Genomic DNA, 14618 nt, shown 5'->3' with positions numbered 1-14618 from the left:
AGCCCTGTTTTTTACTACCTAAACAACAGGGTAATTAGATGAAACATTAGAGTTAATGAGAGTTAAACCTGTTGAATTGAAGGGCTTGAAGTACATGTTTGGTGACTCTGAGGACCGCAAGGGAGCGTTGTGTGAGATCTCATGGGCCTGTCCTCTCCTGACCCTATCCCCTTTGTCTCCCTGTCTTACACTACATCTCTGTCTCTCTCTTTAGGGGTATGGGTTCAAACCGAAGTATGATGGTGAGGAGCTCTCCTGCACGGTCAAGAGCCTCCGTCGGAGTACAAAATACAAGTTCCGGGTAAGAGAACAGAGCCCCTCTCCTGATTGCCCCCCTTCAGGCTTGGGGTGCTGATAGAGGTGAGGATGCAGCTCCTCACTGGATAAAGTTTGGAAGAGGAGGGGCCTGATTGGGTAACATTGGTGGTATGACTCTTGCTCCCTCCTTTCTCAGTGTGGCCCATGCCCCCCCCCCCCCCCCCCCCCCCCCAGGCCAGTCTGCCACGGTTTTTGTCACCCACCCCTGAGCTCTGAGTGGAGCTCTCTGCAGCAATGATGGAGAGAGTGAGGAAGAGGAGAAAACTTGCTCCCAAACTTCTGTCATTTAATCTGTGGCAGCTTGAGGGCCCAATAAAATGTCCCTGCCAGAGCTTTTTCAGCGCAGATTATTAATTGCAGCCTGGTCTTAATGAGTGCCCCCATCTTAATTAATGTTACATCCTCCGGAGAGATATGGAGTGAGAGTGAGACTGCATGGCCCAGTCAGTTCCTCCATCTGCAGCGTTTCCCGCGAGCCTGGATCGGGTTCCAAGGGCGTCGTTCGTCCTTCGATCATCGCGGTCAGATCATCGTCATGGCCGCAGGCAGCTGAGCAAATGAAAAAGCGGGCTGCGCCACGGCACGAAACGAAACGAGATGGGCCCGTTCCCGTTAATCTCGCGGAAGCCCCCCCCCACGCCGAAGAGGACATAAGCTTGTTACCTTCCCTGGTGCCTGCCCGCCTGCTCAGTTTTCTGAAAAGATTTGTGTCTGCTTGCATCACCCAAATGCCAGCTCATATCCCAGAGAGTAGATGGCAGCAGACACGCATTGTTTTGCTGGTGCTGCAACGTTTGGTGCTGACTGTCATTTTAAGATGCAGGGCAACTGCTTTTGCTTCCACAGACTAACTGCAGCTTCAAGGCTTATGACAGACCCAGTTTTTGTTCTGATGATATGTGATGTAACAATGTTGTGTCATGTCATGTCAAGTATTTAATATGTAATAATTAATACAAAATTACATGAACTTTACATGTTATTGAAAATGTTAACATTTGCTTACAGTAAATGTAAGAGTTAAAAAATGCGACAGCAAGGATTTGATTTGCAGAGATGTAGATGAGTGGTGAGCATGAAGTATCTGAGATTTGCTGTTGGGCACTACGCAGCATAGGTAAGCTCCAGAGCTGAGAAGGAGTGATGCTTGTTGTGTCAGAGGGAGGTGTGTAATGCACATGTGCATTTTCATGTGTGTGCTTGGATCTCATCAGCTCTGCCCTGTCTTCTCTCCCAGGTGTTTGCCTACAACTCAGAGGGCAAGAGCAACCCCAGCCAGGTGTCGGAGTTCACCACCTGCCCCGACAGGCCTGGCCCCCCCTGCCAGCTGGTTGTGAAGGGCAAGGTCCAGCCTAACAGCTTCAAGATGGCTTGGGGTGAGTGGCGGTGGAGTGAGATGGCAGGGTTTATAAGGTTAAGTAGTTCTGGGCTGCCCCTGTTCCCTAGATCCAACTCTGGGTCTAACCAGATCAGGTGACCTTGTCCTGCACCTTCAGCTTTGCTCTCTGATGCTACTGGCACTGCTGCCATTGCCCATGTGAGACTCTGATGTCTGCGACTGTGACCATCTCTCTCCAGAGCCGCCTAAAGATGACGGAGGATCGGACGTCACAAAGTACATCGTGGAGATATCGGAAGGCTCCAGCGGTATGCTGTACTTACAACCTTGACCCACATGCATACCTCATTTAAAGCCTGTGTGCTGAAACTGATATGTGTGTGTGTTCTGTCTCTCTCTCTCTGTGTCCGCACGTGTCTCTCTCAGGCCTGCAGTGGGAGCTAGTGTACAGCGGTGCAGCCATGGAGCATGTGTGTGACGGACTGAAGCCTGGCTGCACCTATCAGGCCCGGGTTTACTGCATGAGCGAGGGAGGCCAGAGCCCTGTGAGTCCCATCCCCACAGCACAAGGACACACGCACGTACACACACACACACACACACATAAACAGAGAAACACACGCCAACACATCCATTTCACACCACACTCCCGCACATCTCACCGTGAAAAGGGTCCAGCAATCCCACCGCCCAGCCCTGATTGTTATAAATTATATTGCAGATAATAAATATCTGCTATATAAAGCCCCTTTCAGAACAAACACTGTCACTAAGCATGGCCCAAGACATAACATGGAGAATTGACTTAAAAAAAAAAAAAAAAATCACAGAGCAATTGAAATACCATGACAGGCAGCCAGGTTTGTTATGAGTGTGGTGTTATTATCTGTGCCTGGGTTGATAATGGGGAGGGTGTCAGCAGCACGGTGGTGGTAAAAGCCTTGCTGCAGGAATGCATAGCCCGGTTTCCTCGATGGCACGTTGCGAGTGCCATTAATAAGGAAGCACCAGCCTGAGGCACAAGGCGCTCAGTGTCAAACCCCATCAGTTCCGCCGATGCTCCTGATCAGCGGATTCCTTGTTACCTGCTTATTTACTGCCAGCTTCGCCGGCTTAAGAGATGAGTCACCCGGGTAGCGGGGAAGCTGAGACCTTATCAAACCCTCCTCTATCGAAATGGAGAAAAATAAAAAAGAAAAACGACAGGAAGTACTTTGTAAAGAGGAAGTTCTTGATGTGATTGTCAGCCAGTGTCTGTCAAGGTGCTCTGCTGTTTGGTCTGAAGTTAATCTCTTTAGCCCGTGAGGTATGTTTCACTTTCCTTGTTGATTTGTGATGTTTGGATGCGTGTGGTGTGTTGACGCATGTGTCTGACTCTTAGGGAAGGTGTGTGTGTGTGTGTGTGTGTGTGTGTGTGTGTGTGTGTGTGTTTGAGAGGAATGACTGTGATGAGTAGAAGTGATGCGCTGACCTGGCTTTGCCTGTGTTCCAGCTGTCCGAGACCCTGCAAGTGCAGACCCCGCCGGTTCCCCCGGGTCCTTGCCTGCCCCCCAGGGTGGTGGGCAAGCCGAAAGCGCGGGAGGTCCAGCTGCGATGGGGTACGTCTACTCCCGAAACGACACCCCCACACACCCACCAACCTGATCCCCTCCAGAAGCAGCAGGAACAACCCCTGGGTCTAAGGCCCCCCGTGTCCCCCTCTGTGTCTTTCAGGACCCCCCCAGGTGGACGGGGGCAGTCCGGTGTCCTGCTACAGCCTGGAGGTGGGAGGGGTGCAGGAGGAGTACAGGGAGGTGCACCAGGGTCCCGAGCTGGACTGCACCGTCAGCAGCCTGCTCCCCGGCAGGACCTACGGCTTCCGGCTTCGGGCCGCCAACAAAGCCGGGGTGAGGGGCGGAGCGGGACTGAATGCTCCCATTGACTTTACTGGGACTTTACTGGGGTGGTGGGACTACACATTGACTTTAATGAGGTGATGTCAGGTTCAGTTTATTAAATTTTGTGTCATTGGCAGCAGCGATATCTCTGTGGTTATCACTCTAGACTCTGAGCTATAGATACTGGTTATTCAAAAGTGCTGATCAAGCTTTGTGTGTGTGTGTGTGTGTGTGTGTGTGTGTGTGTGTGTGCGTGTGTGTGTGTGCGTGTGTCCTTTGCTCTGCAGTACGGGCCCTTCTCTGAGCGCTGCGAGGTGACCACAGGCCCCGGAGCTCCAGAGCCTTGCAGAGCTCCGCACATCGCCTGCAGGTCCCCTACCTGCGCTGTGGTCAGCTGGGAGGTGAGGCTCTGGCAGCTGTCATTTCCTCTGCTCTATCCTGCGCTGCGCTGCTCACAGGAAGTGCCTGACATTTCCACTGAACAGAGTCACAGCGCACTAACGCGCTCTTACAGACCTCTGCCTTCCTCTGTGCGACCGCAGGCTACCTCCGCTGAATCCTGACCCAGCACATTTTACGCTGGCTTCATCACGCGTGTCTGTCTGCTCATCAGCAGCAAAACACAAAATCAGTTAACTTGTGCCAGAGATGGGAAAAATGTCAAAAACAATATAACTGATTGACAACAGTCAATAATTAGAAGAAAATTACTGCAAGAGGGCAAACATATGACAAAGGGAGAGCAGTTATATTTCATTTTGAATTCTAGCATGACATTAGCAGTGTATAGATTCGGGAGTCAAATTCAGTAGAATTGATTGGTATTGTTAGATGCAGTTTGGGCTAGTACTGTACCAGTGACTTCATTTAGCCCACACAGATTCAGCTAGCACATAACTCAAATGCAGATCAGCTAATTGTGCCAGTATGTAGGCACTAAATCACTTGAAGGACCAGGCGAGTCAGTCTTTTATAGTTCTTACATTTGTTGCCCTTTCTAGTTTGCACTGTCTTATCTCTCAGAGGAAAAGGTTAGTCTGCAGATAAGGTGGAAATTGAATGTCCTTGTTCCCCCTCCCTCCCCACAGGCACCCCCCTGTAACGGCGCCCAGGTGTCGGAGTTTCGGCTGGAGTGGGGCGCGGCCGAGGGGAGCATGCAGATATGCTACTCTGGCTCTGCTCTGAACCACGAGATGAAGGGCCTGCACCCTGCCACCATCTACTTCTGCAGAGTACAGGTGAGCTCACAGTCTCCTAATGCAGTGGTGAGCTCACAGTCTCCTAATGCAATGGTGAGCTCACAGTCTCCTAATGCAATGGTGAGCTCACAGTCTCTTAATGCAGAGTACAGGTGAGCTCACAGTCTCCTAATGCAGTGGTGAGCTCACAGTCTCCTAATGCAGAGTACAGGCGAGCTCACAGTCTCTTAATGCAGAGTACAGGTGAGCTCACAGTCTCCTAATGCAGAGTACAGATGAGCTTGTAGTCTCCTGCAGGATACAGATGAGCTCACAGTCTCCTGGCTCACAGGTTGGGTCTTTGTGGTGACTGACAGAGGTGGGACAGGCACTGTGTAGCTGACAGTCATGTCATGTTTATTGCGCAAAAGTTCCTGCAGTCATGGGTTTTCATCTGATTTTTACAAAATCTGCATCATATCGACTGATTCTTAATCATCCTCTGTCACCTTGACTGATTCAGATACATACACAAACTCAGCAGGGAGATTTACACACTTGTTCCTCCTACCTGTTTGCATGCCACCACCTAGTGGTCATTGTTGTTACTGCGCTCGTGACTGTGAGGTGAGGGCACTGAGGGCGTGACAGCTGAAGCCACTGTGTGCCAGTGTAAAGAGAGTCTCCGTGTCGCCCTCTGCAGGCAGTGAATGTGGCGGGCGCAGGTCCGTTCAGTGAGGTGGTGCTGTGTCAGACCCCCTGCTCGGTGCCCGCGGCGGTGACCAGCATCCACGCCCTCCGGGAGGGAGATCTGGGGCGTGGCGAGAGGGCCGTGGGCGGGGAGGAGGAGGAAGAGGAGGAGGAGGACGGTAGCGAGCGGCCCTCGGCTCCCCGCCTCTGCCCCTCGACCTGCCTGGGTTTGCGCTGGGAGCCACCCTGTGACCACGGCTCGGAAATCACCGCCTACTGCATCGATCTGGGGGACCGACAGCCCATCACTGTGGGGCCCGTCACCAGATACATCATCCAGCACCTGCAGCCCGACACCAGCTACAGGTGAGGGGTCCACTGCTATAGCACTGCAGCTACAGGTGAGGGACCCACAGCTATAACACCACAGCTGCAGGTTAAATATCCATAGTACTACAACTATAGTTGTGGCACTCACTGCTATGACACTACAGCTACAGGTGAGATTCCCGTTCCAATAGCACCACAGCTACAGCTGACAATGCTACAGGTGAGACATCCACCCCTCTACAGCAAGATACAGGTGAGAGATCCACCACTGTGAGACTAGAGCTGCTGGTTAGACACAATACCACAGTTATTGGTGATATACCCATTCCTATAACATGGCAGCCATGGGGGAGATACTTGAGTCGCACTGATATCCACTCTTGTCGCACCACAGCTTCAGGTATGAAACCGAGAACACTACAGTTATAGGTAATAGTCACAGAACTCCACATTTGCTACAGGTGAAATAGCCATGTGTCTGCAGCTACTGAACTACGCATAACATTACCGTCAGGCCATCACATCACAGCGACAGTTCACTACAGCTTACATCAAAGTTGCAACCACTGGTAAGGTAAACATAGGTGGAGCACATGCCTCCTTAGATTCCCTGTGTGCTGACACCACAGCAGCAGGTGAAACTCCCACAGTGCCACAACTACCAGTGAGATACTCACAGCTGTAACACCTCATCTGCAGGTGAAATATATCCTGTCACTTTTTTACTTATTTATTTTTTAAACATATCTATGAAGAGTGACATTAAATCCCAATGTCACTTTAAAGGCTACAAACAACACACTGGTAGTGTATATTAAATGGTCTTTGTAGTTCCAGATGATAAGACCCAGCCTAAACCAGAATCATGCGTTTCACTCTCTTCAGCTAATGATAGGAAGTAAATTAAATTCCAAAATGTATCCAAACCAAGCCTCAGGAAATGTCTCTTCTTTGACACACATAACAGCTTTAAAAGTGGAATTGAACTGTATGTAAATAATGTCGGCCAAGTGTACAAGTTAGCATTAGCAATAAATCAAATTAAAGTTAGTGTTATTGTCCGAAATGTCTGACTGAGTGGAAAAACAAATATGCGTGGTGCAGTGCTGCACAAAATATCATCAGCGGATTTAAGGATGAGCATGAATAAATGAGTTTGTGTGTGAGGGCATTTGGTGGCAGTCCTCTTTACAAACTGCCATTTAAAACGGTCTGACACTGTCATTGCGCAGGGAAGTGTGGGGATTCTCTCATGCAGTTTTCTAAAGCAGTGCGTACAAAACATTAATCAAACCGTGAGTGTGAGTTGCCACAACAGCGTTTCACAGCGAAGGTTTGGGTCGACGCTGCACTAATTACGTTTTTGTTCTTGTGCATGAATTTCACCGAATATGTATGTTGTAGCTGAAGACCTTTGGTGAACAACATTTACATTGTAATTCACAGTTGCTGTTCCCACTGTGTAAACTAAAATTCCAGTACTCCTTAGTCTCCTCTGTCACTCTCTCATTCAGTCAAATTAGATATTGCGTAAATGATCTTCCATGATGAAGGGGTGAAGAAGGAATTTTTAAAAAAGTGTAATAGAAAAGGTTTAAAGGTTATTATAACTCCGTCTCTCCCACCGACATCAGGATACGAATCCAGGCCCTGAACAGCCTGGGCGCTGGCCCCTTCAGTCTCACGGTCAAGCTGAAGACCAAGCCCCTGCCCCCGCCGCCCCCGCGGCTGGAGTGCACCGCCTTCAGCCACCAAACCCTGCGGCTGAAATGGGGGGAGGGCCCTGCCAAGGCCACGCCCGCCGACTCCCTTCAGTACCAGCTACAGATGGAGGACAAGAACGGCAGGTGAGAGAGGGGCGGGGAGAGAGACGGCTAATAGGCCAGGAGGAAGGGGGGGTGGAGCCAGGAAAAACACCTGATGGTATGTGTTTGTGGTGGGCATTCAGATGAAAAGAGTGGATAGGACAGGTGAGACCAATGAGAACATCGGGTATATCAGGATATCATCCAGTCATATGTCTGGAATTTAGTCCAATTTATTTCTCATTGTCCTGTTTGTCAGTTTGACTAACCCTCTGATTATCTTTGAACGTATTTTTTTCTGTGAAAGAAGTAAATAAGTTTCAGTGTCACGCAGCTGATTAACAATAAAAAATCAGTATAGAACTTTAGAATGCATACTGGGAAAGCACCATCTCAGACAATCAACCACCCCTGGTTTTGCAGAATAGGAAAAGAAGATTGCAGCAGCATTATGTTTCTGTAATTGGCCCTAGGGGAGGCACGGCCTCATTGTGCAGGCTAATTCCAGCTTCGGCAGAGCCTAATTTCTCCTGTCTCTTTCCTCCTTGTCCTGTGAAGGTTTGTGTCCTTGTACAGAGGGCCGTGCCACACCCACAAGGTGCAGAGGCTGACGGAGTCTACCTCTTACTCGTTCCGCATCCAGGCCTTGAACGAGGCGGGCGAGGGGCCCTTCTCCGATGTTTACACATTCACCACCCCCCGCTCCCCCCCGCCACCGCTAAAAGGTACAGCCTCCTCACAACCCTTTTCTCCTTCCCTTGGTCGGTCCATTTCTCAAGATGGGGGGGTGTTTTCTCCCTCAATTCCCCAAACCTCACCTCCTCAGTGTGTGTTGTGTGAAGAGTGCAGGAACCACGTCCTCTCTTCTCTTTTATCTTTTATCACCGAGTGGCTGCAGTTAAACTGCAGTTAAACTGAAGAGTGCATTCAAATGCTGGGAAATTAGAAAGTGCAAAACTGTGTTGTTAAAGCCCAAACTGAATGGCTGATTTGAGCAAGACTTCCACATCCTAGAAAACTGCACACAGCTGGGTTGACTCCTAATTTCAGTCCTTTCTTTCTTTCTTTCCTTCTTTCTTTCTTTCTCTCCACTCCACTCTGTGTGCCTTTGGCAGTCACCTCAGTGTCCAAAGCCACAGTATGAAATGCTTTGAAAAGCATTAAATGCTTTTGAATCTCTCTCTCTCTCTCTCTCTCTCTCTCTCTCTCTCTCTCTCTCTCTCTCTCTCTCTGTCCCACTCTTTGTGTCCCGTTATTCCTGCACACCTCTCACTATTTAACCCTTTCCTGTCCGCACAGTTCCTCGAATCGAGCGCCTGGACGACCACACTTGTGAGGTGAGCTGGGAGGCGGCCCCACCCATGAAGGGGGACCCCATCATCTACATCCTGCAGAGCATGATGGGAAACTCTGAGTTCAGACAGGTAAGGTCCTTCATACTGTACCAACTGTTCTCTAGCAAGTCCAGTCCCTCAACCTTGAAGAAGGTGCATTTGCCTGTGTGTATAAGGTGTAGTTGCTGTATGGCTTGAGGTTGTTTAATTACACCTTCAGATTCACTGTGTTCTTTGACACCAGAATAACAATGCCTTTCTAGAGGGATGTGTGTGAAATTAAACTGCGGGTAGCAGTGTGTTGTGGATGTTAAACTGGATGTTAAACTATAACCAGGTGGTTGCATGTTTGAACCCTGTACAGAGTACTGCTGTGGTACTCTTGAGCCGGTACCTGAATTGCTTCCATATTATCCAGCTGTGTAAATGGATAACGTGTAAAATGGAACTCTTTAGCTCATCAGACAGCCTTATCCAGTGCTACTTCCATAGCTTACATGTCGTCCATTTGTACAACTGGGTATTTACAGAAGCAGTCTGGGTTTAGCATCTTTCTCAAGCCTAAACTAGGAGTGTCCTGCTGATGGATGGAAGGGGCAACATACCGGTTACAAGCCCACCCTGCTATACTGCCCTGCTCCTCACCAGTACACCACACTGATGCCCTGCTCCTTATGACTGCACCACACTGCTGCCACTGTCAGCCTCGATGACGCTGTTCAAATAATGTTCACGCTGTGCCAATAAAAACACAGTGCACTCAAGCTGTGTGTTTGTCACTGGAATGTTGGAGAGGGAAACTTCCGCTGTGGTGGTGGATTGTGGGAAATTATACCAAAGACCTGCATGCTGGGGAACGGTGGACCGCCGTGAAGACAAAGCCCCTCCCCCTGATGGTGAAGCATTTGAGTCGCACTCGGCAGTGGCAGTGAGCTGCAAATAAATGCAATAAGAATCCCTATCCATACTCATAATCACAGCAGGCCTATCTCAGCGGCTTTATGGTCTGACATGTGATGGATCAAATCCAGCCGCCACAGCCGTAATGGCTCAGGAAGGCTGTGGTGGGATGGGGCTCAGGTGGCGGCAGGTTGCGTGGTGACATGGCTGGCAGGACAGAGAGCCATGGCTGGGGAAGGGGGGAATGCTTTATCGCCTCTGTTCAGGTTTAAATATCACACCCAGGGAATTGTGCATGTATGGATTTGCTGATGATGTAATTTGATTTGTGTCAGGGTCTCAGTGCTTCAGACAGCGATTCTTTCCATGGAGAGGGCTGGATCTTGCTGGTACAGGGATGTGGTACACCTATGCCACTACCTGTTTGAATATCACTCCGCTTATTTACAGGCAATTGTGTGTCATACAGGGGGAAAAAAAAGTAAGCAGGGAAATGAAAACATGTTTGCTACACTGCCTCAACCAGGGTCATCTGTGCACCGATGCATGATGGGTACCAGGTGCCCTGCATCCTTTTCTCATTTTTGTTTACCACCATTGTAATGGTCAGAGAGGGGAGTTTGTATTAGGCACAGCAGCGATCAACCTGGATGTGGAGGGTAAATCGGGCAGAGGTGTGAGAAATGTGGCCGCTCTGTACGCCGTTCGCTCAGTTGTCACTCCATTCGATTAATGATGGTCTCCTAGCAATGCCGCTCCTCTCCGACAGCACCAAGGTGTGCGGGGAAACGCTCTCTGGAGAGCGAGGTGCTGGCAGCAGGCTGTTTTGTAATTGGCATTTCCTGGAGCTTCGCGGGAGCATCCGCTGGGCCCAGTGAGTCTCACTTGACAACTGCTCATTGGTTAAGTGACAGTCTGCTTCTATGACATAAGCAGCACAGAATCAGGAGCACTGAAGACTAGCTGAAAGGGCCTCAAAGAGCCTGTGGCTTCTGGAGCCCTGTCTCATGGTTATCAGGAATCTGCTTTTCTTTAATTGCCTTTAGTCTGTGGTGATTAACTGAATCTCATGATAAGCAGCTGGTCAAGATGAGTGGTGATTGTTAGTGCGATTTCTGATTGTCTTCGCTAGCAGATATGACTGACAGGTAAGGTTGATCATCAGTTTGGGGTGATCTTTGACAAGTTGTGGGGTTGATGAAACTGATCTTTAACTGCGGAGGAGCTATGGTGGTTGGTTATTGATAGCTGGCTGGTGATAAGTCAGTGGGGATAGATGGCTGGGCTGGCGTTTAGTTACTCTGGAGGTGACAGATAGGTGACAGGAAGCCCACGCATCGCGGAGCTGTGACGTCAGCACAGGGGTTGGCTGCGTCACAGGCGTCCCTTGACCCCTCCCTCCCCCCAGTGGCGCTGTTCCCAGCAGCGCGGTGTTCTGTGTGGGAAAAACACCGTCCGAGGAGCTCGCAGTTTACCCCGTGCACGGAGTGGCGTGGCGCGGCTTTGGCTCCTGTAGTGTAAGCCGAAGTGACAGCGTGCTTGTAGGAAGGCGCGGGTCTTTCTGAGAAGCGGCCAGGGAGTCAGCCACAGAGCGCACGCGGCGGTAACGCCAACACAGTGCGGAGGACACCGTCCTGGCAGGGCTTTTTTACCTTCGTTTTACCTTCACTTTTTGGTACAGAGAAGCCATCCTTATGTGTCCAAGCAACCTAAGCGACAAAGTCACCTTTTCAGCTTGGAGTGGTTAAAAGCGCTATGGCTACTGTATGCACTGTGCTGTTTGTCTCAGTGCTAATCAGCTTGTTTTTGGTTAGGATACAGCAAGTAATATTTTTAGAGGTAGATCATGTTGTGTTCTACTTAATGTCACATTACCATATAATCAAATGAATCCTACAAACAGCAGAACACGTTTTCAAACCAAGAGACTGACAAATTCAGCATACTTGAACTAAATATAATTTTATCATTAAGCTCAAGTCAGCAAGAAGGAAAACATTGTTTTCTCTGTGGTCATTTTTTTATTTGTTATCATAATGCAATTTTGCAGTACAGTGTTATGCTTTTAGAAGTACCAGAAAAGTGCTGCTTTTTATATCCTCAAGCCTCAGGGACACACTGGTTCAGAAACACTGGTCGTCCAAAGTGTGTCAGTCGATTCCTGTGGGTTGTGAAATCTTGTAATCTGTGTTTGACAGAAGGAAGCTTGCATGTTGTTCTGTGTCAGAGTACCGCTTTACCAGTGCTACACCACTCCTGTCAGTGAAAGCACTTGAATAGCCAGTGGTGTTGTGGTATTGGTAGCGCAGCTCTTAAGTGGAACGGGGAAGATCAATACAGCTGCAGAATCCCTAGCAGGTTTGCCATGATGCAGCAGTTAGATTGTTGTGCTCCTCTGCTGATTTCCTTTCTGGACTGATCGCTGTCGGAACAGTGGTTAACCCCTTCATTCCCTGTCGCCCCCCCCACGGCAGATCTACAAGGGTTCGGCCACGTCCTTCCAGGTCCCGGGACTCCAGCCCAGCAGCGAGTACCGCTTCCGGGTGTGCGCCATCCGCCAGTGCCAAATGCCCCCCGACCTGACGGGCCCGTACAGCGGCACCGCCACCCTCTCGTCGCAGCGCAGCGAGGCGGCGGCGGCGGCGGCCGGCCTGGCGGGGGCCGGCCCCCGGGGAGCGGAGACGGGGCGAGCCAAGCGCAGCCTGAGCGACGAGCAGTGCGCCGCCCTCATCCTCATGCTCTTCGCCGTCATCTCCATCCTCATCGCCTTCGTCATCCAGTACTTCGTCATCAAGTGAGCCCCACCACCCCGCCCCCCTGGAGGACTTTGTTTTTTCTGTTACTCTTTCGTTTTAGTCGTAGGTTCCTTTTTTTTTGGGTTTCTTCCCCGCCTCACCCGCCGGCGTGAACGCTCGCGATCGAGAGGAAAGCAAAGGGGTGAGAGAGAAGCGATCAGGACGGTGAAAGTGAGAATCTTGGTTCTGTAATGACTTCAGCCTGTTATACAGGTATCTGGCCCAAAAAAAACCTCTGCCTTGTTCTCTTTTTTCCGCTCTCTGCTCTTTCTCTTCATTTGTTTTCCTCTCCCTTCCTCTTATCTCTCTCCCACCATTTCTGTCTTTCTCTTCTACGCCCGCTTTCTTCCCCTGTTCTTTTGTCACTGTTGGATCTCATTCTTCGATATTATTTCCAGTTCGGCTGGCTTTGCACCATCACAGAGACTGCACTCTAGTTTGGCTTCTAACACTCTGTATGGACGAAGCTACTGCAGGCCACACCAGTCACTGGTGTGAAAAGAACGTACTTTCTTCGGTTGGAGGTGTCTCTCTGCATATACGTATATGCATGTATTCTCTGTGTCTCAGTTCACAGCAGCCGCGGTCGTCTTTGACCATGCAAATTATGAAGGAGCTGATCATATGTATTCACTTACTGTTGTTCATTTTATTATTATTATTATTCTCTATTTTTAAGCGGTTCAGAATCACGGATTTTGATTATTATTCTAAATGAGTATCCTTACTTTGTTTTCCTTCAGTTGTAATTATTTGTAATTGATTTTTGAATGAAGTCGGATAGTCTCTCTTTTTTTGGAGATGAGGCGGGCAGGTAGGGTGGCCAGCTGTTCAGGGCAGGGTGCGAGAACCAGAGGGAACCCCAGAGGTTCTCAAGGGCTGCAAAGGGAGTGAGCTGTTCACTGCTTTTGCCTGAATGGGAAAAAAACATATATAAGTAACCTAACCTTGTGTTAGTAGCATATAGAACACTCATTTATGATGCGTTTTTCGAGTGTAGAACGTGCGAGGGTTTCAAAACGACTGTGGAAAAATGAAACAAAGCATTTTAGTATATTTTTCTAAGATAAGTCATTTGAGGCTGTTCACGCCAGAAGTTAGTGCTAGGAGTGATCACAGAGAGGGAGCTTGAGGGAGAAAAAGTAATAGAATTAAAGAAAAAAATAGCTTAATTAAAACAAACGTAGCTACTTTGATTCAAAACTTCAAGCTCAGCACAATGAAAAGGAAGAAATGAATTGTTGCTTGCCGCAATTTCTCTCAGCCGCAAAGTTTGCACCTTACTCCGTAAAACTAATGACTGAATGCATGTTGTTCTTGTGACGCGTGTGATAGGACACTTTCAGGTCATGCCCTAATTGTGTTTTGTGTTTTTTGTTCTTTTTCGTTTTGTTTTTGTTTTCTTTTTTTTAAGATTGTAGATCTATGAAATGTATTGAAGCTTGACTAAACCCATGGGAGGTAAATCTTAAATCATTAGTGTCCAGCTGTATCTCTGCAGGTTTGCTTTAAAAGCATCACTGGTAGTATCAGTCGTTCGCATAAAGAATTTTCAAAGTTTGATAATCCTTGAAAAAGCGCCATGTTTACTCTGAGGACACTATTGTGTACACTTAAGTTTGCTTAAGTTTTTTTTTTTTTTAGACGATCAGTTAGAACGGATTTTTTTTTTCTCTTTGTTTAGCTGTAGGAATTTTTGTTCATATTAATTTGTACAAAAACACTTTTTTAATTAAATGAGAAGATAATTATTTTTAGCACTCAATATTCATCTCCTGTTTTATTTTTTTGGGATCATATGAAAATATATATTTTTACCGTATGAAAATGTAAGTTCATTCTGTCTGAGAAAAAAAAGTGGGGAAAAAAAAAGCAACCGTTTCAAGCAGAATACGGTTACCAGACTCTGAAATGTGCTCACACATATTGACCATGTTTCACACACATTTGCTGTAAATGCAGATCTTGCCTCTTTTTTTTCTGTGCGTTAAGTCTTACTCACTGATTGCAAATGAGTGATCACAATTTAGCAGTCTGGCTGTAGGGTTTAGT

At 48.5% G+C, this 14618-nt stretch overlaps 1 protein-coding gene across 2 annotated transcripts in view; it reads left to right on the top strand.

The window, feature by feature from the left end:
• The window catches only part of LOC118774744 (fibronectin type-III domain-containing protein 3A-like), a 63893-nt gene extending 49691 nt beyond the window's left edge, over positions 1 to 14202 (top strand). For both annotated transcript variants that reach the window (XM_036524215.1, XM_036524216.1), the window contains 13 exons: positions 215 to 301; positions 1556 to 1694; positions 1897 to 1965; positions 2084 to 2202; positions 3150 to 3255; positions 3371 to 3543; positions 3822 to 3935; positions 4623 to 4772; positions 5416 to 5768; positions 7367 to 7579; positions 8096 to 8262; positions 8837 to 8961; positions 12246 to 14202. In XM_036524215.1, coding sequence (XP_036380108.1) covers positions 215 to 301; positions 1556 to 1694; positions 1897 to 1965; positions 2084 to 2202; positions 3150 to 3255; positions 3371 to 3543; positions 3822 to 3935; positions 4623 to 4772; positions 5416 to 5768; positions 7367 to 7579; positions 8096 to 8262; positions 8837 to 8961; positions 12246 to 12569 — 2139 coding nt within the window. In that variant the 3' untranslated portion in view covers positions 12570 to 14202. The remainder of the gene's footprint in view (positions 1 to 214; positions 302 to 1555; positions 1695 to 1896; positions 1966 to 2083; positions 2203 to 3149; positions 3256 to 3370; positions 3544 to 3821; positions 3936 to 4622; positions 4773 to 5415; positions 5769 to 7366; positions 7580 to 8095; positions 8263 to 8836; positions 8962 to 12245) is intronic.
• The last annotated feature ends 416 nt before the right edge of the window (positions 14203 to 14618 follow it).

This window comes from Megalops cyprinoides, chromosome 3 (assembly GCF_013368585.1).
Source record: "Megalops cyprinoides isolate fMegCyp1 chromosome 3, fMegCyp1.pri, whole genome shotgun sequence".
Lineage (NCBI taxonomy): Eukaryota > Metazoa > Chordata > Actinopteri > Elopiformes > Megalopidae > Megalops > Megalops cyprinoides.
This window is presented reverse-complemented; position numbering and strand designations above follow the sequence as displayed.